This window comes from Hylobates moloch, unplaced genomic scaffold (assembly GCF_009828535.3).
Source record: "Hylobates moloch isolate HMO894 unplaced genomic scaffold, HMol_V3 SCAFFOLD_13, whole genome shotgun sequence".
In the NCBI taxonomy this organism is placed as follows: Eukaryota; Metazoa; Chordata; class Mammalia; order Primates; family Hylobatidae; genus Hylobates; species Hylobates moloch.
The window spans coordinates 41,496,050-41,522,498 of NW_026652288.1; the positions used below are offsets into that span (position 1 = coordinate 41,496,050).

At 39.6% G+C, this 26,449-nt stretch overlaps 1 protein-coding gene and 1 long non-coding RNA gene across 2 annotated transcripts in view; one reads left to right on the forward strand and one right to left on the reverse strand.

Annotated features, from left to right (window-relative positions):
- LOC116809429 (uncharacterized) overlaps positions 1-2,968 on the forward strand; it is a 15,454-nt gene extending 12,486 nt beyond the window's left edge. Inside the window, exon 3 of the long non-coding RNA XR_004369847.2 lies at positions 2,822-2,968. This is a non-coding gene — a long non-coding RNA (uncharacterized LOC116809429). The remainder of the gene's footprint in view (positions 1-2,821) is intronic.
- RXYLT1 (ribitol xylosyltransferase 1) lies at positions 2,194-25,507 on the reverse strand. The gene is made up of 6 exons (XM_032173167.2): positions 25,222-25,507; positions 24,181-24,336; positions 20,261-20,363; positions 9,347-9,661; positions 6,353-6,523; positions 2,194-3,087 (listed from the first exon to the last, which is right to left on the reverse strand). The coding sequence occupies exons 1-6, from the start codon at positions 25,499-25,501 to the stop codon at positions 2,670-2,672; spliced, it is 1,443 nt and encodes a 480-aa protein (XP_032029058.1). The 5' UTR covers positions 25,502-25,507; the 3' UTR covers positions 2,194-2,669.
- Positions 25,508-26,449: the final 942 nt, after the last annotated feature.

A 26,449-nucleotide genomic window follows, 5' to 3' on the forward strand; every position in this document is an offset into this window, starting at 1 on the left:
GAGAGGTGTTGGGGATGGAGGGAGAGGCCTTATTCTAGGAAGACTTGGGGGTAAAAGGCACAGAATTTGGTGATTAATTGGAGGAATAGGGAGGAATAAATATGATGTTACGGATTGTAGCTTGGGAAACAGCTAATGAAACCATTTACTGAAATTAAAAATGTTTGAGAGGAAATAGGTTTGTGTGTGTATATTGTGGAAAAAGACAGTAACGAATACAGTTGTAGCTTCATGGTTTAAGTGCCCAAAAGACATCTAGGTGGGGCTAAAAGAGCCATTTGAGGGCCTGTGACACACTGAAGATGCCAAGTCATATGCCAGACAACTTATAGTAAGCGGGACTCTAATTCTTTCTGAAGATATAAAGAACTACAGCCATGCATGTCTAATGACAGGGATATGTCCTAAGAAACACATCCTTACATGATTTTGTCATGCAAACATCATAGAGTGTATTTACGCAAACCTGAGTAGTACAGCCTACTACACACCTGGGCTACATGGTGTAGGCTATGGCTCCTAGGATGCAAACCTGTATGTGTAGCACATCACCGTACTGAATACCATAGGCAATTGTAACACAAATGTTAAGTATTTGTGTAGTTAAACATAGAAAAGGCACGGTAAAAATATGATATAAAATGTTAAAATGGCACATCTGTGTAGAGCTCTTATGAATGGAGCTTGCAGGCCTGGAAGTTGCTCTGAGTGAGTGAGTGAGTGAGTGAGTGAGTGAGTGGTGAGTGAACGTGAAGACCTAGGACATTACCGTAAACTACTGTAGACTTTATAAACCCTGTGTATTTAACCTACACTAAATTTATAAAAAAAATTTTTCAGGCTGGGCGCAATGGCTCACACCTATAATCCCACCACTTTGGGAGGCCAAGGCAGGTGGATCACCTGAGGTTAAGAGTTCAAGACCAGCCTGGCCAACATGATGAAACCTCGTCTTTACTAAAAATATAAAAAATTAGCTGGGTGTGGTGGCAGGTGCCTGCTATCCCAGCTACCTGGGAGGCTGAAGCAAGAGAATCACTTGAACCTGGGAGGCAGAGGTTGCGGTGAGCCGAGATCATGGCACTGCACTCCAGCCTGGGCAATAAGAACAACTTTGTCTTAAAAAAAAAAAAAAAAATTTTTTTCTTGACAAATAAATTAATGTTAGCTTACTGTAAATTTTTATTTTAGCCGGGTGCGGTGGCTCACGCTTGTAATCCCAGAACTTTGGGAGGCCGAGGCGGGAGGATCACGAGGTCAGGAGATCGAGACCACAGTGAAACCCCGTCTCTACTAAACATACAAAAAATTAGCCCGGCGTGGTGGCGGGCGCCTGTAGTCCCAGCTACTCAGAGAGGCTGAGGCAGGAGAATGGCATGAACCCAGGAGGCGGAGCTTGCAGTGAGCCGAGATTGCGCCACTGCACTCCAGCCTGGGCGACAGAGCAGGACTCCGTCTCAAAAAAAAAAAAAATTTATTTTATAAACTTTTTAAACCTTTTGATTATTTTGTAATAACAGTGTTGAAAACACATTGTACTGCTGTACAAAATTTTTTTATATCCTTATTTTATAAACTTTAGTCTATTTAAAAATTTAAAAAATTTATTGTTACTTTTATTTTCTTACTTTTTGTTAAAAATGAAGACACAAACACCCGCATTAGCCTAGGCCTAGACAGAGTAAGAATCATTAACATCACTGTCTTCCACCTCCACATCTCACCCTACTACAAGGCCTTCAGGGGCAATAACAGGCATGGAGCTGCCATCTCCTGATAGCAATGCCTTCTTCTTCTGGATACCTCCTGAAGGATCTGCCTGAGGCTGTTTAACTTTTTTTTTTTTTAATAAGTAAAAGCAGTACACTCGAAAATAATGATGATATGGTTTCCATCTGTGCCTCACCCAAATCTCATGTTGAATTGTAATCCCCAGTGTTGGAGGCAGGGCCTGGTGGGAGGAGATTGGGTCATGGAGGTGGATTTCCCCTGTGGTGCTGCTTTCCTGGTAATGAGTGAGTGCTCGTGAGATCTGGTTGTTTAAAAGTGTGTAGCACCCACCCCCTTTTCCTTCTGCTCTGGCCATGTGAAGACACGTCTGCTTCCCCTTCGCTGTCTGCCATGACTGTAAGTTTCCTGAAGTTGTCATGCTTCCTGTACAGTCTGTGGAACTGTGAGCCAATTAAACCTCTTTTCTTTATAAATTACTCAATCTCAGGCATTTATTTATAGCAATGCAAGAACTAACTAATACAAATTGTAAAAAGTATAGTATAGTAAATACACAAAGCAGTAACATAGTCATTTATTGTCATTATTAAATATTATGTACCGGACATAATTGCTGTACTTTTACTTGACTGGCAGTGCAATAGATGTGTTTACACCAGTATCACCACAAACACGTGAGTGATGTATTGCAATACATATGTCATCACTAGGCTATGACATCACTAGGCGATAGAAATTTTTCAGCTCCATTATAATCTTACGGGACCACTATCATATATGTAGTCTACCATTGACTGAAATGTCATTATGTCGCATACATAATGTAGAGTTTTCAAGGGTACCTTAAAGAACATCTATAAATACATACACACACAACACACTTATACACCCAGTAGTCAAAATGATTTTAAAAATCACATCTTAGCTCAAAAAGATAATTAACTTTTATTATTCATTAAAAATGAACTTTCTAAAATATTATTAAATTTCATTTTAAGCTCTGTCTTGAAGTGCTGATACCACTGAAGTAACATTTTTCTTCTTTCAATTTTTTCTTGTAAAATTATAGTTTTCTCTTTTTCTAAAACAGCAGGGAGATCCTTCCAGTTCTTGATAAAGATAAAGGGAGCACCCATGGACTTGAGTAACTGCAGAGGAGCACTGTGGTGCACAGATGTATTCCCACAGTTGCCAGCTGTCATCACGTCTTCTACCACAGGAATGGAGCCATAGGAGCAAGCCTCATAGATTCGATAGCATTCTGTGTTTACTCCGACTGGGCACAATGTGAGATCACTCTGAAGCAAGGCATCTTGGTAATTCTTAAGACTTTCATTTGTTTCCTGAGGCTGCCAGCTAGAAAATCAGAAAAACAACTGTAGTTTTCATTTAGTACTAAGTATATATTTTGTGAACAAAAATACCTTATCTTTTAATAAAATCAGTTTCAGGAAATGGTGAAACTTTATAGAGATGATAGGCATAAGAGATATCCAAAATCCTGGCCCAAACAGATTTCTCAAAAATGCTGAATAATTGGAACGTTTTACAGTTGTACATTCATAAAATCTAGGAGTCACCGTAACATTTCTGAATGGATAATAATAATTCAACCCATACTTTGGGAGTCCAGGTCCTCTCTTCCCTACCTTGCCCTCATGGAGCATATATTCTAGTTCTAGTGGTGGAGATGGATAGTGACCAAGTGAAGTCAGTAAATCATTTAGATGGGGTAGAATACTGTGAGAAAAGAGCAAAGGAGTAAGTAGAGCAGGAGTTTCTGGGGGGGTAGGGTTGCAATCTTAAATAAGTGATGAGGGACTGTCTTACTGCGGCAGCATCTGAGCACAGAGTTGGGAATGAAGGAGCAAGTCACGTAGATCTGGGGGGATAAAAGAGCAAGCAAGAGTGAAGGCCATGAGACAGCATGTGCCTGGCATGCTCAAGGAGCTGCGGGGAAGCCAGGGTGGCTGAGGTAGGGTAACTGAGGGAACAGGCGCAGAAGAGAAAGTCTGAATGGTCACACGGGACTCTATCATGCAGGCTTTTGATCATGGGGTGACATGACGTGATGTAGGTTTCATTAGAATCAATCTGGCTATTGTGCTGAGAATGGACTGTACGGGGCAAGGGTAGAAGCTGAAAGATCAGTAAAGAAAGACGCGGCTGGGTGCGGTGGCTCATGCCTGTAATCCCAGCACTTTGTGAGGCCAAGGCGGTGGATCACCTGAGGTCAGGATTTCGAGACCAACCTGGCCAACAAGGTAAAACCCCGTCTCTACTAAATACAATAATTAGCCGGGCATGATGGCGTGCACCTGTAATCCCAGCTACACGGGAGGCTGGGGTAGGAGAATTGCTTGAACCTGGGAGGCGGAGGGTGCAGTGAGCCGAGATCGTGTCACTGCACTACAGCCTGGGCAATAAGAGTGAAACTCAGTCTCAAAAGAAAAAAAAAAAAAGATAGATGCTTTCTCCTGACTATTCTCAGTGAAATAAGCAATAGGGTCATAAAGTAAGAAAGATGGAGGTGTTAAGAGTGTAGGAGAGAAGAAGGTATAAAACAGCCTTCTAGGAGAGTGGGAGAATATGTGGACAAGGGAAATATAAGAGTGCTGGGCACCTGAGGTTCAAAGTCGTGTGTTTAAATAAAGGTCAATTAGCACCTTTCTCCAATTATGTTTAGCTGCATGGGTGCAGGCATAGAGTAGGCAGAGAGCTGGATTTAACCAGAGTTATGGTTTGCCAGATTCGGGAATTAGGGAGCTGATGGTATAGGCAATTATGATTGACAATGAAATTTAACTTAGGTGAAGAATAAAATGAAGAAAGGGGAGTGAAGGACAACAAAAGGGTAGTAGGAACAATAGATTCTAAGTGCCAGCTGAATTGTGAGAGTCAGATTATTACACGGAATGAGCTGGAATGACAGATGATGGTGGTTGTAGAAAGAGATGCTGTGACTTCAGATCATGTTGAGAAGGTGCAGTATCTGTAATGACAAAGTCTAGGAAATAACCATGAGAGAGAATAGCTGAGGTCAGGTGGAAGCCCAGATTATTGGAGGAGGGGAGGTGAAGGAACTGCAAAGACCAAAATGATAGAAAGACCATCTATGTAGATTTGCCAGTCTACACTAAGAATTGAGAACAGAGTAGTGTCAGACAGAGCTAGAGAGTACCAGGAGCTAAACTCTTCAAAGAAGTAGGGGGATAAACCCAAGGGTAAGTGCATGATTTCAGAGAGTAAGGGTGATGGATGGTTTTGTCTGCTGACATGAGTTTCAAAATTGGGATTATTAGGGAGGCAAAGGGGAGAATAGTCTAGAAGCAACAATGAGAAACAAGGAAAACATCTACTCAAACCTCTGGCTCAATGGTATGAGAGGAATTACAAGAATTATTCCCGTAATAACCTTTGTTATTTTACACTGTCCTCATTCATTCCACTCCAGACATACTGGCCCTGTTGTTCTTGTAACATAGCACACTCCTGCCTCAGGGCCTTTGCTCTTCCCTCCGTCTGGAATAGTTTTCTCCCAAATATACACAAGACTCACCCATGCACACTTAAGGCCTGTGCATAAATGTAACCTTCTAATGAATGTCTTCCTTGGATATTCCAAAATAGCAAATGCTCCACCACCAACACCCAAGCTCTTTCTATGCCATTCTTCTGCCTACTTTTTTACAGGGCATTTATCATCTTCTGACACACAATATATTTTACTTGCTTGTCTCCCCCAACAAGCATTTAAGTGCCAGGAGGGCATGGACTTTGTTTTGTTCACTGCTGTATTTACTGTGGGTAAAAAGTTTCTGGCATAGAGCAATTGGTTGGTAAACATTGACTGAACGAATATGATATGGTTACATTGCAATAAAGACTACCTGCTATAATTTAAAAAGTAAAATTCCAGACCTAACCGGACATTTTTAAGGCATTACTTCCCTGATGACTCTGCATTATGCTTTGTTTATTTGAAAACTTGATTTGTCTATTTAAAAACAAAATAAATGATTACAAATTTACTTCCTTCACACCATGAACACCTGTTTCCTGGTTACTACATAAAAGAAGAAATTTAACCCTATTGAGTCTCCCTATCCAACCATTCATCCACTCACCATTTATCCTAGGCCTACTTTGTGCAAGGTCCTATGTTAGATCTGGGGATTCACAGAAGAAGAATACAAGGTCCATGTCCTGAAGATGGTGTCAGGTTCCTGAATTTCTGAATTTGTGAGGGGTACTGCACACTGGTCTTGGAACACTGAATTGGTCCACTGCACATCATCTCAGTGATGAACCTAAGTATCTCATTAGCATTTATAATCTCCTATGTGACTAACAAATATTATTGAGGAAACCCTAACAACTGAAATTTGCAAATGACAGTTACCAGTGTTCCTCTTCAAGATGGACTACAGTCATAGGTGGTTCTCCCTATTCTAAATGTGTACAACCCAATCTCTTCACAGTTTTAATTACTAATGTATCTTCTGGGGAAAGATTGGTACAAATAGAGTTAACAATGCCTCTTTGGAAACCTGTGTTTCTACATAAAGCAACTCTCAGACTGGAGAACAAAATGAATGAATTAAATAAGCATAGAACTTACTGTTCTCTTGCTGAAACCCAACAAAGCTTATCGTTCCCATCTTTTTTCAAAATGTTCATTAGTGCCTGTCTGGATGAATTTTCATAAATCGTTCCTAAGAAATTACATAAATATGGCCTCTCATCATGCAGCATTGACCAACTTGCCTCCACCACAGGAAAATTCCTATATCTATAAAAATAAATACACATGAATTAATATATGATATAGAACTGGCAAAAATTCCCCATAACCCAACCTCTTAGGTAGCAAGAAGTATACAGAAGAGGTTTAAAATGTGATTTCTAAATCTCAAATTGTAATTTTCCATGCATACTTTGGAAAATTCCCTGAATCTACTGACTTAAAAAACTGAATTTCACACTGACACCTCTTACAAAAGTGTTACAGAGATGTTGTGCCTAAAGTTATTTGTTTTTGACATTCTTTAACTTGCATTACTCATCTGAAGCTGTTAGGCATGTTACATTCAAAACCTTCAAAGTATAAAGACTCTTCTGTATTCATAATGATCATGATTTAGGCAACATTTTAGCCAGGTGATGAAAAGATTACAGAATACTCCAGGGGAGGGAGATGGATGGGGAAAAGGAAGATGGTGATCAAAGGGTATGAAGTTTCAGTTGGACAGGAGGAATAAGCTTTAGTGATCTATCACACAGAATAGGGAGACTATAATAAATAATAATGCACTTTATATTTCAAAATTGCTAAAACAGCAGATTTTATGTTTTTACCACAAAAATTGTTAAGTATATAAGATTACGGATTTGTTAGTCTGATTTAAGCATTCTACATTGTAAATGTATTTCAAAACATCATTTGTACCCCATTATCATATACAATTACTATTTGTCAATTAAAAAAAAAGGAAAGATTATATATTTTGCTATTGCAAAGGGCTCTGAAAAATTAATCCCAAGGGCTTTTCAAGTAGATTAAAACAAACTGACAGATAAAACCATGGTATGCCATACAGGAAAAGTTACCTATTTTTATGAGCATTTGGAAATACCAGGGATTAAACTGTGTACCTGAAATATAACCTTCACACGAGAACAAAATTTTACCTAACAGTTAGTATATAACAGGGTTTCTTAGCCTCAGCATTACTGACATTTTGGGTTAATTTTTTCTTGTGGAGGCTGTCCTATACATTGTGAGGTGTTCAGCTGCATCCCTGGGCTCTATCTGCTAGATACCAGCTGTGACAATCTCTTTCCTCCAGTTGTGACAATCAAAAATGTCTCCAGGCCAGGCACAGTGGCTCATGCCTGTAATCCCAGCACTTTGGGAGTCCGAGGCAAGCAGATCACTTGAGGTCAGGAATTCGAGACCAGCCTGGCCAACATGGCGAAACCCCCTCTCTACAAAAAATACAAAATTAGCCAGGAGTGGTGGTGCCCACCTGTAATCCCAGCTACTTGGGAGGCTGAGGCAGGAGAATGGCTAGAACCTGGGAGGCAGAGGTTGCAGAGAGCCGAGATCGTGCCACTGAACTCCAGCTGGGGTGACAGAGCAAGACTTTGTCTCAAAAAAAAAAAAAAAAAGTCTCCAGATACTGCCAAATGCCTCCCGGTAGGCAAAATTGCCGCTGGTTGAGAACCACGGACCTATATAAGAAATATACTGACCTAGTGCAACAACACCATGATTACCAAGAGGTTCCATTTTATACTATATGAAAACATTTTACAAATGCAGGCTCTGCTCAAAAAATAGATTTTTAAGAGGGTCTTAACCTGGCTTTACTTAACAAAAACCTTTTTGTCTGGCCTTACCCCAAACCTACTGAGTTAGGGTGTTATAGGAGTAGGCTTGGGAATACATCTCATTACTGGCACAGATGTACCAGTGACATCTGTGTCGCTAACTAGGCAGCAGTCTAAGGCCACATCCAGCAACCAGTGACAGAATAATGAATAATGAATGTATGATTCAAAAATCATGTCAGTGAGATTTTTCATAATTTATCCACTCAACAAATACAGAATGCCTACTCTGTGCAGGTGCTGTTTTAGGCTCTGTGGATAGAGCAGTGAACAAAAGAGACAAAAATCCCTACTCTCAGGAGGTTTATATACTAGTGGCAACTTATCTTAAAGTCAGCTTGCTCTTAATTAAAAATATCCTATTAACAGAAAGATAAAAATATATGTTTTCCATTTTATAGCTGGAGAAAGACTGTATCTTTTTTTTTTTTTTTTTTTTTTTGAGGCACAGTCTCATCTCACTCTGTTGCCCAGGCTAGAGTGCAGTGGTACAATCTCAGCTCAATCTCCTGGGCTTAAGTGATCCTCCCGCCTCAACCTCATGAGTAGCTAGAACTACAGGCGCCATACAGGAGTCCATGTCACCATGCCCAGATAATTTTTGATTTTCTTTTTTGTAGAGATAGGGTTTTGCCATGTTGCCCAGGATGCTCTTGATCTCCTGGACTCAAGCAATCTGCCTACGTTGGCCTCCCAAAGTGCTGGGATTACAGGCAGTGAGCCACTGCGCCCAGCCTAAAAGACTGTATCTTGAGAAACCTTAGCTATCATTTAATTAATCCCTCCTTTTATAGAAGGGATTTGTATAAATTCAGCCAGTCTCAAACACAATGGTACAGTATATTCCTGATACAATAATATTGCCTTTTTTTACTATAATTTATATAGATACTACCATTGTTTTTAAAAAAATCTATCTGCCATTTCTCTGCCAAATATCTGTTTATGGCACTCCTAATAAGCTTGAAAAATCCATTCTATGCCTTGGGGTTTTAAAAGAAAAAAAGTAACTCATCTCCTCGTTAAAGAATAAAATACTCTTAAAAACATCATAATTGTTATTGAAGGATGCGACCACACCCTATTTTTATCTCTGAGAAAGACTGTACCTGGCCTCAATAATCCCAGAAGAACTAAATTTATTACAATTTTGAATAAGTCTTCCTGGTTCAGAAATTCAGGTGTTAGGGCCTAAAAATGTTTAATCATATTTTGTACTTACGTTGCTACTCCTAAAGGCCACTGAAAAACATCCACATCATTAACCCAGGGGCTGTCATATATTATGAAAAGCAGCTCCACGAAGCCTCCATTTCTTTTGAGGAATGGGTTTATCCACTCATTATCACAATGTTCATTTCCGAGCAAAACAACAGCAAGATGCTGGAGTTTTTGAATTTGCACTAAATTTTGTGCATAAAGTAACCACTGGGTGGCATAAAAGATCTTTGCTTTTTCTCTTCCATTTAAAATAAGTACCACATTATTCACATCAACGGAGAAGTACCCTGGTATTACAGCTGGACCAGTGATGAAGCTGTTAAAAACAACACAACAAAAACAAGAGACAAACAAAGCCTGAACAAAGGTATTTGGTATCAGAAATTCATCATTTTATACAAAATCTACAATGAGACTTAATCCATATTCTATCTAGAAGTAAAATTTCTATAATACAATTTCTTTTGAACAAGTTTGAATGATGGGGCATAGCTGTAGATTAATGGTAAGCTTTGGTTGTAGGCAGATCAATTTGCATATGATAATACAAAATGCGATAGTTTTTTTTTTTTTTTTTTTTGAGGCAGGGTCTCAACTCTTGTGGCCCAGGCTGGAGTGCAATGGTGCAATCTTGGCTCACTGCAGCCTCCACTTCCCTGGCTCAGGTGATCCTCCCACCTCAGCCTCCCGAGTAGCTGGGACTACAGGTGTGCACCACTACACGCAGGCAATTTTTTGTATTTTTTTGTAGAGATGGGGTTTCACCATGTTGCCAATGCTGGTCTTGAACTCCTTGGCTGAAGCAATCCACCTACCTCAGTCTCCCAAAGTACTGGGATTACAGGCATGAACCACCATGCCTGACCTTTTTTTCTGTTGTTGTTTTAACCATACTGAAAATAAATGCTGGCTAGAATTTAAACTCTTAAACAAAGAAATATAATTGAATAGCATGGAACTCTGTAAAACCTGAAAGGTATTTAAAGTCAGTAGTTCTCAACCCTTTTATGGTGTGAGCTGCTATTACACTCTTCATCTGATTCAATGGATGAGAAAGTGCTGACAAATTAAGAAATGAAGAATAGCATTACAAACATTCCATGAATGTTATATCTCAAAAATATAATGTTAAAAAAAGCAAGGATTAGGACACTCACAAAATATACATAAACTTGAAAATACAGTCATAAAAATTATTTACGCATATATATTTAGGATCAGTATAAATATAAAAATTTGAATGGGAGGATCCACATCAAATTCATGATAGCAATTGTATCTGAGGAGGAAGGAAGAGGAAAGGGACTAGAAAACAGTAGAAAGGGAGCTTTACCCTTATTGAAAGTATTTAATTATTTTAACAGGAAAATTAAATATCTGAAGCAAATATGATAGAGAGCTGAAATTTGTTAGTTTTGAATGGTGAGTAAATGGGAATTTGTTGTATTACCATTTTTTTTTTTTTTTTTTGAGACAGAGTCTCACTCTGTTGCCCAGGCTGGAGTGCTGTGGCATGATCTCAGCTCAGCAGCTTCTGCCTCCTGGGTTCAAGCAATTCTTATGCCTCAGCTCCTGAGTAGCTGGGACTGCAGGTGCGTGCCACCATGCCCAACTAATTTTTTTATTTTTAGTAAAGACAGGGTTTTGCCATGTTGGCCAGGCTGGTCTTGAACTCCTGACCTCAAGTGATTCACCTGCCTTGGCCTTCCAAAGTGCTGGGATTACAGGTATGAGCCACTGTGCTCAGCCTACTCTCTTTTTAACTGTATTTTTAAAAAGTTTTCATTAAAGGAACAGACATGTATCATAACTCATTTTTTTCATATTAAGTGCTGCCTAGAACAACCAGTACCATTGAAATCTTTTCACTAGTATGTATTAAATAGAACAAGTACCATTTAATTCATCTTAAAATTAGTCACTCTTATCCTGGATTCTTTACAACTTGCTTAAACCATTTCTTTATATCCTGATAGAATCTTAATTTTCAGCACAAATATACCCAAAGCCTACTTTCATTGCTTCTTACTGCTGGGGATAAAAACATTTGTTCAACGCCTTTTATATACATGATACATAAGCACTTTGCATGGGTCATCATTAACCCCCACAACAACTCTGAGGAGTTCATTATTCTCTCATTGGCATTTGTGAAACTGCACTTTAGCTGTCAGCTTGTAATGGCAATGCTGAGTTCTCAACCAAGCTCTGTGTCACTTCAGAGCTTAAGTTTTTCCATAACACCATGGTTAACAAATACCAAACATATATTAGTTAAAACACAAAACCTAAAAATATATTTTACTATGTGTGCATGTACCATATGATTTATATGACATTATTCTAAAATTATATACCATACAGGGACCAGGACTATGTTTTGAGGACTATGTTTGCCTTGGACAGTATCTAGCACTGGCAATGACTAATGATTCAGTGATTACTTAGTAATTTAAGACAATATGCAGAATCTGAGGGGCTAGAAAAACTAGCAATGATGATGATAATTATGGTATGTTTAAAATATTTATTATTGGTAGCATATGAATACTTCACATTTCTCTTTTAGAAATATAAGCAGCTATAATTCTTAGAGCGTGAGAAAGTCTTCCAGTCCTCCTTCCCCATGTTAGGCAAATTTTATGAAGGAAAAAAAGGAAATCCTGAGAGAGGTTCTATGACTTGCATAAAGCTAGCTGACACTAGATAGGAAATGGTACAGATCAGACTCAAATTTGGTTATTTGACATCAAGCCCATATATATCATGTGCCCAAACAATTTTAGAGTGCCATACAGCTGGGTGTGGTGGCTCATGCCTGTAATCCCAGCACTTTAGTTGACTGAGGTAGGGAGATCGCTTGAGTCCGGGAGTTTGAGACCAGCCTACACAATATGGTGAAAACCCATCTCTACAAAAAATACAAAAATTAGCTGGGCATGGTGGTGCATGCCTGTAGTCCCAGCTACTCAGGAGGCTGAGACAGGAGGATCACTTGAGCCCAGGAAGTCAAGGCTGCAGTGAGCTGAAATCACACCACTGCACTTCAGCCTGGGTAACAATGAAACGTTGTCTCAAAAAAAAAAAAAAAAAAAGAAAAGGAAAAAGAAAAAGAAAAAGAAAGTAGGTTTTAGTCAATGTATTAAAATAAAATACATGAAGCTATTCTCAAATGTAACTTTCATGTGAAAGGAATATCTTTCTAATTTTAGTGATCCACACAAATTAACAAAATGAAGTATGATTCATTCAAGGGCACATTTATACTGTCTTGGTCTTGGATGTCCACAGCTCCCTGTGTTTTGGTAATGGTGAAAGCCATGGGGTCAATACTGGGAAGCCAAGGTGTAGGTCAGAGGTTCTCAGCACCTTTAGTGTTTCTGTAAATTTTTCAGTGTCTCCCAAGCTAAAAGAAATACTTAACAGTTCAATTTTTAAAGTCATTAGGTCTAAACAACCTAGTAAGTGTCTATGTCCTAACAGCTTAAAAGTGACTTAAAAAAATACAGACACTGAAAGAAAAAAATCATATTCCTATTTCATTCTTAACTAATCACAAATATTTAATAGCATGTGTGCACCTGCTGAGCACTACAGAACTTCTCAAACCTTGGAATCAGTGGACACTGTCAGTGTCATTTCCTGTTTCACACTGATTTTTGTGCAGTGCATGCATTTTATCACGGCAACCATGGAAAACCCAGCTTCACAAAGTCCTGACATTGTTCAAATAAATACAGGGTGATCTAATGTTGAAACTGTACTACTTTGAACTTGCAGTTTGCATGGGGCCTGAAAGATATCAAGTGTTTCCCATAAATATTTAAAATATTTTGTGATGTCCCACAGTGCCTCCGTCAAGGAACCACAGATCTAAAAGATGAAACTTTAAGGGCCAAAAAAATTTCATTAGATTCAGATACTTGGGTTGTATGTATGTATGTACGTATGTGTGTTGGGAAGTTTGTTAGTCAAACTGCAATGGGTTGAGAAGTAAGGAAGTGATTACAGTGAGTATAGACAAGGATTCTGAAAGTTTTGAAGAGAAGGTGATAAAGCAATAATGAATGAAGTGGAGAATAAAGGAGAGCAAGAAAGTAATGCATGGAACAAGGTCCTGGAAGCAAGTGGGATGCACAGGTGGTGGGCTTTAACCTTGAGCCAGGAAAGATCACTCAATGTTTGAGAGCTTGGAAAGAGATAAGGATGGGTGAGGGACCAGATAGAGAGTAGGTACATGTTAGAGCAGCTAGTTAAGAGAGATAATTATGATGTCCTCAATTTTCCTGATGAAAGAGGAGACAGGGTTGTCTGCTGAGAAAGAGGAGATAGGTAGATGCTGGGTGGTGGGCTAGAGAAGAGTGGACAAATTTGCTCCTATTTCTGTATTTTCTATTTTTGTGTCACATTAGCTACCTACTCATGCAAACTAGAAACTAGGGACTTGTCAGATTTGTTTCCCTCTCTCGTCTTTCCATCTAAGTAATCCCTAAATTCCGACCATTTTGCTCCTAAATATTTCTCGAATTTGTCCCTGGCTCTGACCCACTACCACTTCCCTATTTCATCCATTCGTTTTATCTCTGTTGGATACTTCCAGTCTCCTACTTGGTCTGCCTGTCTCCTTCAAATCACTTTCCCCCATGGCTGCTAGGGAAATCTACACACACAAACACATGACAATACCACTATCCTGCTTAATCATCCTCAGTTGCTTTTCACTACCCTAGAATAAAGTCCAAGAGCCTTAATGTGGTACATACAAGGCCCACCATGATCTGGCCCTTGCTCAATCCTCCCAATCTCAGCTACCCTACCTTTTCTTCATGCTCTAGGAATATTGTTTTGCAATTCCATGCATAAACCCAAGTTTATCACTTATGAACCTCTGATGTCACCTCTGCTGGGAATATAATCTTTTTTCTGCCTTGCTAACTTCTACTCATTTTAAAGACTGCTCAGCTATCACCTCCTTTAGGAAACATTTGTTGATAGGCCCCACATCCCTAACGCAACTCAGATTGAGTTAATTGCCTTTCTTCTGTATTTCCGTAACAATAAACATGGTAGAGTATGCATATTCTTATCATTATGCTTTCTATATGGTATGAAAATAATTTATGAGGCTGGGCATGGTGGCTCACGCCTATAATCCCAGCACTTTGGGAGGCTGAGGCAGATGGATCACTTGAGGTCAGGAGTTTGAGACCAGCCTGGCCAACATGGTGAAACCCCGTTTCTACTAAAAATATAAAAATTAGCTGGGCATGGTGGCAGATGCCTATAATCCCAGCTACTTGGGAGGCTGAGGCAGGAGAATTGCTTGAACCCGGGAGGTGGAGGTTGCAGTGAGCCGAGATTGTGCCACTGCACTCCAGCCTGGGTGACAGAGCAAGACTCTGTCTCAAAAAAAATAAAAGAATTTGAACTAAGATAGTCTGGCTCCAGAGTCTGTGCTCTCAATAACTGAGTCACATGCTACACTGCCCAGAGGTGACAGGGCTTCATCAGGCTCATCCAGAAATTCAGTTTGCCGTGTATGTATTCATGCATTCATATTCTGAGCACAGCCTATGGATGATGTTACTGATTCAGTGGTGAACAAGGAGTCATATTTCTGTCTTTCTTTCTGAAACAGAGTTAAAAGCACTACATATAATTAAATCCCATATTATGGTTCCACATGTAATCAACCCTCAAATAATTGGTTATCACTTGTAGCCTGCCTGTATGGAAAGAATGTGTCAGTCAAACCAGTACAAACACATGGCCTGACTGACAGCTCTCTTTCCATTCTATATCATTTATTTGGTATGCTGGAATTCATTCATTGGGCCTATGTGTTGACAAAAATCAGCATTCCTGAGCCTGATGAGCCCTGCAACACTGATGATATCCTTTCTACTTCTGTCTTAGAATTGTCTCGAGGCTACAATGAAATGATATAAGCTCATTTGTTTATTTAAACAAAATATATTTACACTTGTTTTCAACAAGTATCTTAACAGTACTTAGAAATTCTTCCAATATCTTCAAGGTGAGCCATTACTTCTGATTCACTTTTGGTCAAATAAGGATGGCGAATGTGTGGAAACACTTAAGTTAGTGCCATGTAGTTGATTCAACTCAAGACTTACAATTGCATAAAAGTTTATTAATTTTGGATAAATTACGTACGCTACTTTTCATGAACCTAACACTTTAATACGCTGTTTAAAAAAATCTCATACAATGGTGACCTTTCTTGAATATAGTTCTCTTAAATCCTAAGAGGAAACGGTATTACTGTTTGGCCGTAATACCAGCACACCTTATTTTATTGTGCTTCACTTTATTGTACTTTGCAAATAAAGAGTTTTTTACAAATTGAAAGTTTGTGGTGATCCCCAGTCAAGCAATTCTATTGGTACCATTTTCCAACAGCATGTGCTCACTATGAGATGGTGATATGGTTTGGCTGTGTCCCCACCCAAATCTCATCTTGAATTGTAGCTCCCACAATTCCCACATGTTGTGGGAGGTGCCCAGTGGGAAGCAATTGAATCATGGGGGCAGGTCTTTCTTGTACTGTTCTCATGATAGTGAGTAAGTCTCACAAGATCTGATGGCAAACTTAATAGATAAATGCTGTGTGTGTGGTCTAACTGCTCCACCAACCAGTATTCCCCCATTTCTCCCCATCTCCTTGGGCCTCCCTATTCCCTGAGACACAACGCTATTAGGCCAATTAATAACCCTATAATGCCCTCTAAGTGTTCCCTATAATTAATAACCCTATAATGAATGCCCTCTAGGTGAAAGGAAGAGTCACAAGTCTCTCACTTTCAGGAGTGTCCAAGGGAGAGAATATAGGCATGGATTCTTAGTTTCTGTTTCTGGTTGGGCCAGTAAAGCCCCTTCCTTATCCCTCTTTTCTGCTTATTACTAAAGACAGAAACTAAAAGCCATGGCTTCAAGCTACTAAAAGCCATGGCTTCAGGCTGCTAAAAGCCTAAGACAAAATAAAACAGGACAACAACAACAATAAAATAAGGTGGGTTGGAGAAGCTTGCAACCGAAAGCTAGAAATAATTAACCTTAGTGAGGAAGGCATGTCAAAAGCTGAGGCAAGCTAAAAGCTAGGCCTCTTATGCCAAACGTCAAAGTGGGAATGCAAAGGAAAAGCTCTTGAAGGAAATGAAAAGTGCTACTCCAGTGAACAACATGAATGATGTGAAGGTGAAACAGTCTTATTGCTCATGTGGAGAAAGGTTTAATAGTCTGGATAGAGGATCAAACCAGCCACAACATTCCCTTAAGCCAAAGCCTAATCCAGAGCAAGGCCTCCTCTCTTTTCAATTCTGTGAAGGTTGATAAAGGTGAGGAAGCTGCAGGAGAAAAGTCTGATGTTATCAGAGGTTGATTCATGAGGTTTAAGGAAAGAAGCCATCTCCGTAACATAAAAATGCAAAGTGAAGCAGCAAGTGCTAATGTAGAAGCTGCAGCAAGTTATCCAGAAGATCTAGCTAAGATCACTGATGAAGGTGGCTACACTAGACAACAGATTTTCAATGCAGATGAAACAGTTTTATATCAGCAGAAGATGACATCTAGGACTTTCATAGCTAGAGAGAAGTCAATGCCTGGCTTCAAAGCTTCAAAGGACAGGCTGATTCTCTTATTCGGGGCTAAATGTAGCTGGGTGACTTTAAGTTGAAGCCAATGCTCATTTATCATTCTGAAAATCCTAGGACCTTTAAGAACTATCCTAAATCTACTCTGCCTGTGCCCTATAAATGGAACAATGCCTAGATGACAGCAACATCTGTTCACAGCAGGGTTTACTGAATATTTTAAGCTTACTATTGAGAAGTACTGCTCAGAAAAAAGGATTCCTTTCAAAATATTACTGCTCATTGACAATGCACCTGGTCACCCAAGAGATCTGATGGAGATGTACGGGAGATTCATGTCCTCATACCTGCTAACAAAATATCTATTCTGCAGCCCATGGATCAAGGAGTAATTTTGACTTCCAAGTCTTATTTAAGAAATACTTTTTGGCCAGACACGATGGCTCACGCCTGTAATCCTAGCACTTTGGGAGGCTGAAGCGGGTGGATCACTTGGGGACAGGAGTCCGAGACCAGCCTGGCCAACATGGTGAAACCCCATCTCTACTAAAAATACAAAAATTAGCTGGGTGTGGTGGTGTGTGCCCATAGTCCCAGCTACTTGGGATGCTGAAGCACGACAATCACTTGAACCCGGGAGGTGCAAGTTGCAGGAAGCCGAAATTACGCTAGTGCCCTCCAGCCTGGGTGACAGAGCGAGACTCTGTCTCAAAAAAAACACAAAAAACAAAAAACAACAACAATAACAACAAAAGAAATACTTTTCATAAGGCTATAGCTGCCACAGACAGTGGTTCCTCTGATGGATCTGGGCAAAGTCAATGAAAACCTTCTGGAGATGATTCATTATTCTAGATACCATGAACATTCATGATTCATGGGATGAGGTCAAAACATCAACATTAAAAGGAATTTGGAAGAAGCTGATTTAAACCCTCATGGATGACTTTGAGGGGTTCGAGATTTAAGTGGAGGAAGTCACTGCAGATGTGGTAGAAATGGCAAGAAAAGTAGAATTAGAAGTGGAACCTGAAGATTGTGACTGAATTGCTTCAATCTCATGATAAAACTTCAACAGATGAGGAGTTGCTTTTTATGAATGAGCAAAGAAAGTGGTTTCCTGAGATGGAATCTACTTCTGGTGAAGACACAATGTTGTTAACATTGGTGAAGTGACAATAAAGGATTCAGAATATTCCAAAAATGTAGTTGATAAAGCAGCAGTAGGGTTTGAGAGGATTGGCTCCAGGTTTTTTTTTTTCTTTGAGACTCATTCTGTCACCCGGGGTTGGAGGGCAGTGGCATGACCTTACCTCACTGCATCCTCTGACTCCCAGGTTCAAGGATTCTTTTGCCTCAGCCTCCCAAGTAGCTGGGATTACAGGTGTGTGCTGCCACTCACAGCCAATTTTTGTATTTTTAATAGAGACAGGGTTTCACGATGATAGCCAGGCTGGTCTCGAACTTCTGACCTCAAGTGATCCACCCACCTCAGCCTCCCAAAGTACTGGGATTACAGGCATGAGCCACTGCCTCTGGCCTAGGATTGACTCCAATTTTGAAAGAAGTTCTATGGGTAAAAATGCCACCAAATAGCATCATGTGCTACAGAGAAAACTTTTGTGAAGGAGGAGTCAACTGATGTGGCAACCTTCATTGTTGTCTTATTTTAAGAAATTGCCACGGCCACCCCAGCCTTCAGCAACCACCACCCTGATGAGTCATCAATACCCTGATTAGACACCAACATCGAGGCAGGACCCTCACCAGCAACAAGATGACTTGCTGATGGCTCAGGTAACTGTCAGCATTTTTTAGCAATAAAGTATTTTTCACTTAAGGTACGTATTTTTTTTTTAGGCATTAATACTATTACACACTTAATAGACTACAGTACAGTGTAAACATAACTATCATATGTACTGGATAATCAAAAAATTCCTATGACTTGCTTTATTGCAACATTTGCTTGACTGCAGTGGTGTGGAACTGAACACGCAATATCTCTAAAGTATGCCTGTAAAATCTCCCACAAATATTTCAGAAGTAAGGGATACATTTGGCTTTCTTTTGGGAGTTAATGTTCTTTGCTCGAATCTTTCACTATTATTATAGTAACAATGTATAATTTTAACCTTAAAGATGCTAACTTTATGAATTTTTAGTAACTTTTCCGAAAATTTTATATATTATGGATAGATTAGACTAATATCCCTAACACACATTTACTTTTCAAATACCAAAATAATAGATTTATACACATAATACACATTTACTTTCAAACACCCAAATCCAACCATTGTAAGTTTAGGTCTATTTAAGCCTTGAATGGGATTAGATCAACAGAAGCATGAAGATGAAAGGAAAAATAATCATTACCAATGATAATTTTAAAAACCTGTTTACTTTTTAAGTATAACTTTGAAAAGATACATGCAATAGAACTGCTTTCCAAGTGTATATAAAGTAAATGAAGAATTAAAGCTGTAGTAAAAATTACAACAAAATTGAGGTTAACTATAGCTTTTCCTTTCCTGATTTCTGTAAAAAAGAATGAAATTCCAATAGAAAGCAGAATCTTTAGTTCACATTTTCCCCCAATAATACAACTGTTATACAAATAAGCATTTAAAAATAATGTTATTTTTAATTTCAATAAGAAAGCAAAATCTAAAATAGCATTTCATATAAAATTATAGTTTTCCTAAATAAAATAATCTTAATATACTTAAAAACACTCAGAAAATATGCAGTCATAGAAAACAGTTATATAAAAAGGCCAAAAAAGTCTAAGCAATACATTGGTTTTATTAAATCTAAAATAAAAAATAAATCCTGATAGAACTCATCAAATTTGTTCTAATAAACAAAAATCTAAAAAGTGACAGCAAGAGCTTTGATATCACCTAAATATTTAAAAAAGTGAACATGACTATTATATGAAAGAGAAAAATGAAAATACTTTTAGGTTTACATGTTATTCCTCCAAGATACAGAATGTTTTAAATGGCTGTCACCATTCAAATGCTGTAAGATGTGGAGTATGAACTTTTCTATATAATTAGGTAAAAATAAAACAGACATATGATTCCAAAAAGGAGTATTCTGTAATATACAATTTCATAAGGTCCAAGTAAGCTTAATTATGAATACATATTCATGAGATTTACTTCTCTATTCTTTACAAGTTGAAATAGAAATATTTTTATAAATATATTTTCCTATTTTTCTTTTAGTATTTACATAAAATATTGTAGAGCAAAACATCAAAGGTTAATGTTGCACAACTCATACACTAATACCTGTATTGTGTTCTTCCTATGACTGACTTTCCTTCTCTCCACTGAGCAGTCACATCGCTGGGATCAAGTAAGCCTTCAAAAATATGCTCCCAGAGATACAAGCCTGGTAATTAACAAAAAAACCAAAATCAAAACAATTTACTGTCTCATCTACTCTAGTGCATGAGACAAGTTTACGTTCTGTTCTTTTACTCATTTGTCTATAAAACCAGAATGCCTCCCCTTTGGGCCGTTGGCAGGCAGTGCTATCAAGCAACAGCTCCAAATCATCAACATGGCAGCTAATGAGAGACAGAGCTCAGAAGCTGTCAGTGTGTAAAATGTGGCAAAATGTGAGTTAATATTAAAGACCTCTGCTACTCTAGGTTTGAGAAACCCCTAATTTATATGGATCTTTACCACCTGCCTTATTCTGAAATGAAATGTATTATATTACAAAGTAAACTATACTATGTGGTTAGAACTGTTTTTATAACAGATTGGGAGAGTTGCCATTTTGTGCCAAATGGAGCCAGAGGAGCTCATGTATTTACATATATTAATACATTCAATATGTCAAGGGGGTATTACCTCCTCCTCACTTGAACACATATCCCTGAATGCATGATCTCCTTCACAGACAAATGCCACTGCATCTTTTCTCCTTATGGCAGCCCCTGATGTTTTATCATGATTTCACCTGAATGAAAGCTCTGAGAGTAGAAGAGAGCAGTGTTACTCAATGAGGCGCTATGGAGACCATACACCACCTCTGAGCACCCTGTTTTGGTTACACTCAAAGAGGTTTTTGTTCCATTCTCATTGTACCCTGGTACTAAAGGAAACCCAAGCCACCATGTTTAAAACGTGGCCAACTAGATAAAGCTTTCCAAATGTGATGGGTTGAATAATGTCCTCCTGCCCCACCAGCAAAGATGTCCATATTCTTATCTTTAGAATCTATGAATATGTTATCTTACATGGCAAAAGACACTTTAAAAATATGATTAAGTTAAGGATGCTGAGGTGAAGAGATTATTATAGATTATCTAGGTGGGCCCTATGTAATCTCAGGAGTCCTCACACAAGGGAGGCGGGAGTGTCAGAGTGAGGCAAGGGATATACAAAGATAGAAGCGAGGTCAGAGTGATGTGGGGCCATAAATGAAGGAATACGGGTAGCCCCTAGAAACTCTAAACAGTAAGGAAACAGGTTCTCCTCTAGAGCCTCCAAAAGTAACACAGCCCCCACACATTTTAGAGTTCTGCCTTCAGAAAGGTAGGATACTACATTTGTGGTAATTTGTTATGGCTGCAATAGGATGCTATGGATTCTACAGTAAAGATTATGGCACCTGGAAATGAGGTGCTACTGTAACAAATACTTAAAAATGTGGATGTGGCTCTGAAATTGGGTAATGGGGAAAGGCTGAGAGAACTGTGAGGACATGATTTTAAAAAGCCTAGATTAGACTGCCTTGAATAACCTGCAGATAGAAATATGGATGTTAATGACTCAGCTAGTGAAGACTCAAGAAAGTGAGGCAGAGTAGAGAAAACCTGTATTGTCTTAGAGGATATCTAAATGATCACAAGCAGATTGTTGGTAAGAATATGCAATCTTTTTTTTGTTTTTGTTTTTTTTGAGACAGAGTCTCACTCTGTCGCCCAGGCTGGAGTAAGGTGGCATGATCTCGGCTCACTGCAACCGCCACCTCCCGGGTTCAAGCAATTCTCCTGCCTCAGCCTCCTGAGTAGCTGGGATTACAGGCACGTGCCACAATGTCTGGCTAATTTTTGTATTTTTGGTAGAGACGGGGTTTCACCATGATGGCCAGGCTGGTCTTGAACTCCTGGCCTCAAGTGATCCACCGGCCTCAGCCTCCCAAAGTGCTGGGATTACGGGCGTGAGACACCACGCCTAGAATATGCATATTAAAGAAATTGCTGGTGAGGGCTCAGAAGAAAATCAGGAATGTGTTATTAGAAACTGGAAGGATGAGGATCCTTGTTATACAACAGTAAAAAGCTTAGTTGGATTGTATCCTGCAGTTACATGGAAAGCAGAACTTGTGATCAACTTTAATAAATTAGCTGGAGGGTTCCAAGCAAAGTGAAAAGTGTGGACTGGTTTCTTCTTGGTGATTAGTGAAATATAAGAAGAAAGAGATAGAAGGAAAAACTGTTAAGCAAAAGGGAACCAGAATTTGATGATTTGGGAAATTCTCGAAACATCAAGATTGCAAAAGATGTGAAAAATTATATTTACTGTCTGAAAAGGGTGTTCCAGAAACAAGACCAAGGATGTGGCTGCACAACCTTTTGCTAGTGCCTCAGAAGGATCAGAAGATCTGAATATTCATTCACACAAAGGGCTCTTTGAAGAGATTATACATGTGACTTACAGGTCTCCTCAGCCATCTCAGCAGAAGCCAGAAATGGAGACGGGACTACTCAGAAAATATCTGCAGAGGAGCTTCCCATCTAATGGAGTGAATCCTGTGAAATACATAGGAGGCCCACAAGGTTCTTCAGAATGTTATATGAGCAGAAACACTGGCAACTTGGACTAAAAAAGACAGCAAGAGGTCACAACGAAAGAAGGCTGATGGGCTCTGAAAATTTTACCAGCTGTCAACAGGCTGATAAAATTACTAAGCTGCAAACTTGTGCTACTTTTTATGAAAAAGGAAAAGATGACTTCAAGAGTGTGGCTGAAATGCCAGAGGGCAAAGCTGTACAAGCCATAGATTATTCCTAGGCCTGCAATATCATCTAATGGAGCTGGCCATTTAGATGAAATTTAGATTTCAAAATTGCTTGGACCAGTGACACTTTTTTACTTCAATTTTTCTCCCCTTTTGAATGGGAATGTCTATAATGGTATTTTATAACTGTGCCTAGAGAATAGGCTGATGAAAGTAGCATTTTTCCTGCCAGCAGAGGTGTTAAAAAAAAAAAAAAGGTAGCATTTGATGAAATTCACTTGGCCACTTTGCGCTTATCAGATTGAAAAGAGAGAAGTCGGGAAATGAAAACCTGAGATTTAAAAGAAGAAGTCAATATTAGAGACTTTATTTAAAAAATAATGGCTAGAACTTGATGATTGAAGGCCTGGTTTCAGGTACTTGAAATTTGGAGGTAGGTAGTAATCTTCCAGGATGTATACTTGTATGTAAGTATGAACGAATTTATGAAATACCATGAGCAGAGCACTATGCTCTGTACATTTTCCTCTCATCTGGTACTTTCTATCCATAGAAAGCCTTATTGTACATAAACCCAACTCAAGTTCAAAGGCCAAATAAAGCGCTTTCTAAGTCACTAAATTCTTTGTGACTCTTTAAATCCTCAGGGCCCCATTCTGTAATTGAGCATAATATATACCTTAGAACATTACACTCTCATGATATTCACAGCAAAAATGCTTCTGTGGTCAATCAAGTTTAATCAACTACATACTGTAATATATTCCTTCGCTGATACAATGAACATTGTCATATTAAAGGCTCTTGAGAAAGGCCTGCAGTGAAGGACCTTGTTTAACTTTGTACTCTTCAGTGTTTCCCAAATGTGTTTGGCCATCAAGGGCAGGGGCCACATATTATACTTGTGTATCAAGTGTCCAAAAAATACACAGATTCATGAAAATTCAGTTGACATATGCACTGCAATCTAATGACACTATACAGCCTACTCAATGTATCAATAAATGGAGCTGTGCTCTGCTAAAGACCAATAGTGGAATATGTATGTGTGTACATTTACGAACAGATGTTGTCTAATTGGAAGGAGAAAGGAATTATTGACAAAAAGTGAAAAAATATATCATGATGCCTTAATTAACAAATTATGAAATAAATTATATTAAAATGAATTTCATATCAATAAAGTACATTTTACAATGCTTTTTACATGTCTTCCTTCTACATATTAACTTACCAATGGCAGCTTTGCCCCAGATTTGTACACTGAGGTCTGTTTTTCCTTTCGTGGATTTATTTAATATTTGAAGGCTAGTTTTAAATCTGTGTTGTTGCTCATTTTTTTCATCTCCTTCCCAAGGATTCCATTCTTCACTTTCCAAAGTGGACTGTTCTGTTTTAAAAAAGAGTGTTTACCAGTAAGTTATTATTGCAGTTGTAGGTAAATTCAAATCATTTAAATTAAGTGTTAGTTCTAATTTCATCCTAACTTTAATTTTTGAGAGATAGAGCAACTGAATTTAAACTGGTAATACACAATGAAAACAAAAAAGAAAATCAGCAATTTTTTTACTGAACTTTTTTTACTCTGAAAGGTCTTAGAAATAAAATGCTAACTTGAGACAGGAAAATTCTCTTCCCCAACACAAAACCTTTAAAAATAACAGGATAATATGTATCAAGTTACAGGCTTAACTTTTGCAATTATTTTTATCCATTGTATACAGGTAACCTATACACAAAAAACTGACTTCAGAGTGTAGTGTTCACCAGTCTTAGATACTATCGTGCAAAATTCTGAATAAAGGGAAAGAGAAAGCCGAGTCTGATGTTAACACAAGTTAAAACACAGGACAGGGGACCAGAATTTGGAGGTAAAGCCTGCCTTACGGTCATTGCAGGATTAGAGAGGGCTTTGTTTCAACATGGAAACGGATGTCTTAAACCGTGCGGCGATTTTGAGGCCTTCCAGGAGCATTCCCGCAAATCTCTGGCATTTGAGACGACGTCTTGGATTTTAACGTGTTTGAAAGGCGGACGCGCCTGTCACCCCCTGGGATGGGGAGCGGGGATGGCGTGTGAGATCTGGATAAGAATGAGGACCATTCTCCAATTCCGAGCCAAGGGCTGGCTCGAGTGGCTGCAGGGGGCAAAGCGCTTCTTAGGCTCCGCGGGTAATCCCGAACTTGAGTGCCGGGTGCGGTGACTCGGTCCCAGCCGCCCTGCAGCCCCCAGCCAAGAGCGCAGAGCCGGAAGGAAGCCGCAGACCCAGTCCTACCTCGGCCGCGTCTCTCCCGCGCGGCGGCCGCCCCCTTCCTGAGGCCCCGCGAGGACCCGGCCGGCGCCTGGCGGCGGCGCCCGAAGAAGACGTGGTAGGCAGCGTAGAGCGAGAATAGGCAGTACAGGGCGATAAGAAACGAGCAGAGCCGCTTCCGCGTAAGCCGCATCCCACTCGGGCTTCCAGTCAGGCATCCACCGCCATGGAGCGGGGGGAAAGAGAATGCGCGGCCCCGGCGGCGTCCGGAGCAGGCCCAGCCAGTTTTCCAGGCAGTCCCCATCCAAGGCTCCTCCGCCCAGCGCCCGGTACAGCCCCGCCCCGGGCACGCCTACCGCCCGCCTCCCGCCCAGGCCCCGCCCCCTCCGGTCGCGGCTCATCCACCCGGCCGAGGGCCTGCCCACCTCCGACAGTAGAACAGGGGGTACTGGAGCGGCCCCTGCCCCACGCTGCTTCCAGACGCCGGGCTGGGTGGGAACCTCTCTGACCTCTGCCGTGTACTCATTGCACCTTTCAACTCTGGCCACTTTTCCCAAGTACATAAAGACTCGGGGGGAAAAGAACATCCGCCGTGGTCCTTGAGGGCCATGTGAAGGCATGGACCGTGACGTTTTTTGCTCTACATGGAATCCCTAGCGCCTAGGACAGTGCCTGCTACATTGATAGATGAGTGAATATAAACGTCCTTTAAAAAAATTAAGTGATGATGGTCGCTTAACATTGTGAATGTAATTAATACCACTCACTTGCATGCATAGAAATAGTTAAAATGTCGAATTCATGTTTTATATAATTTACTGCAATAAAATGTTTTTAAAATTAAGTTTTATTATTATGATGTGAGTTGAACGCACATAGGCATGCAGAATTTTGTCAAATAGAGGCTGTAAACGTGAATGCTTCAATAACCTTTGTGTCCAGCCTTGGGAAGATGGGCTACAATATTTCGATGTTTTGTCAGTTGCATCCGGTACTACTGTTCAAATTAGCCAGCAGTCTTGCGACGCTGTGTCCACTAATTAGGGTGACCAATGGTCCCAGTTTGCCCAGGACTGTAAGGATTCTCCAGTTGGAGGATTTTTAGTGCTAAAATTGGGAAAGTCCTAGGAAATCAGTAAAAGTTGGTCACGCTAGCACCGACCCTAAACTATTAGGTCAAACACTTTACCCAATCCCCCAAACAGTTCCCTGCTTCAAGAGACCTGTTTTAAACCATTTTTGCTCAGACTCC

Bases quoted from the DNA above. Each gene is read 5' to 3' on its own strand.
- RXYLT1 (XM_032173167.2), bottom strand. From the start codon at position 25,501: ATGGGGACTGCCTGGAAAACTGGCTGGGCCTGCTCCGGACGCCGCCGG. The intron at 20,364-24,180 runs GTAAGTTAATAT...GTTAATTACCAG, and splicing joins CTGGGGCAAAGCTGCCATTG to GCTTGTATCTCTGGGAGCAT. The intron at 3,088-6,352 runs GTAAGTTCTATG...CTGATTTTCTAG, and splicing joins TGGGTTTCAGCAAGAGAACA to CTGGCAGCCTCAGGAAACAA.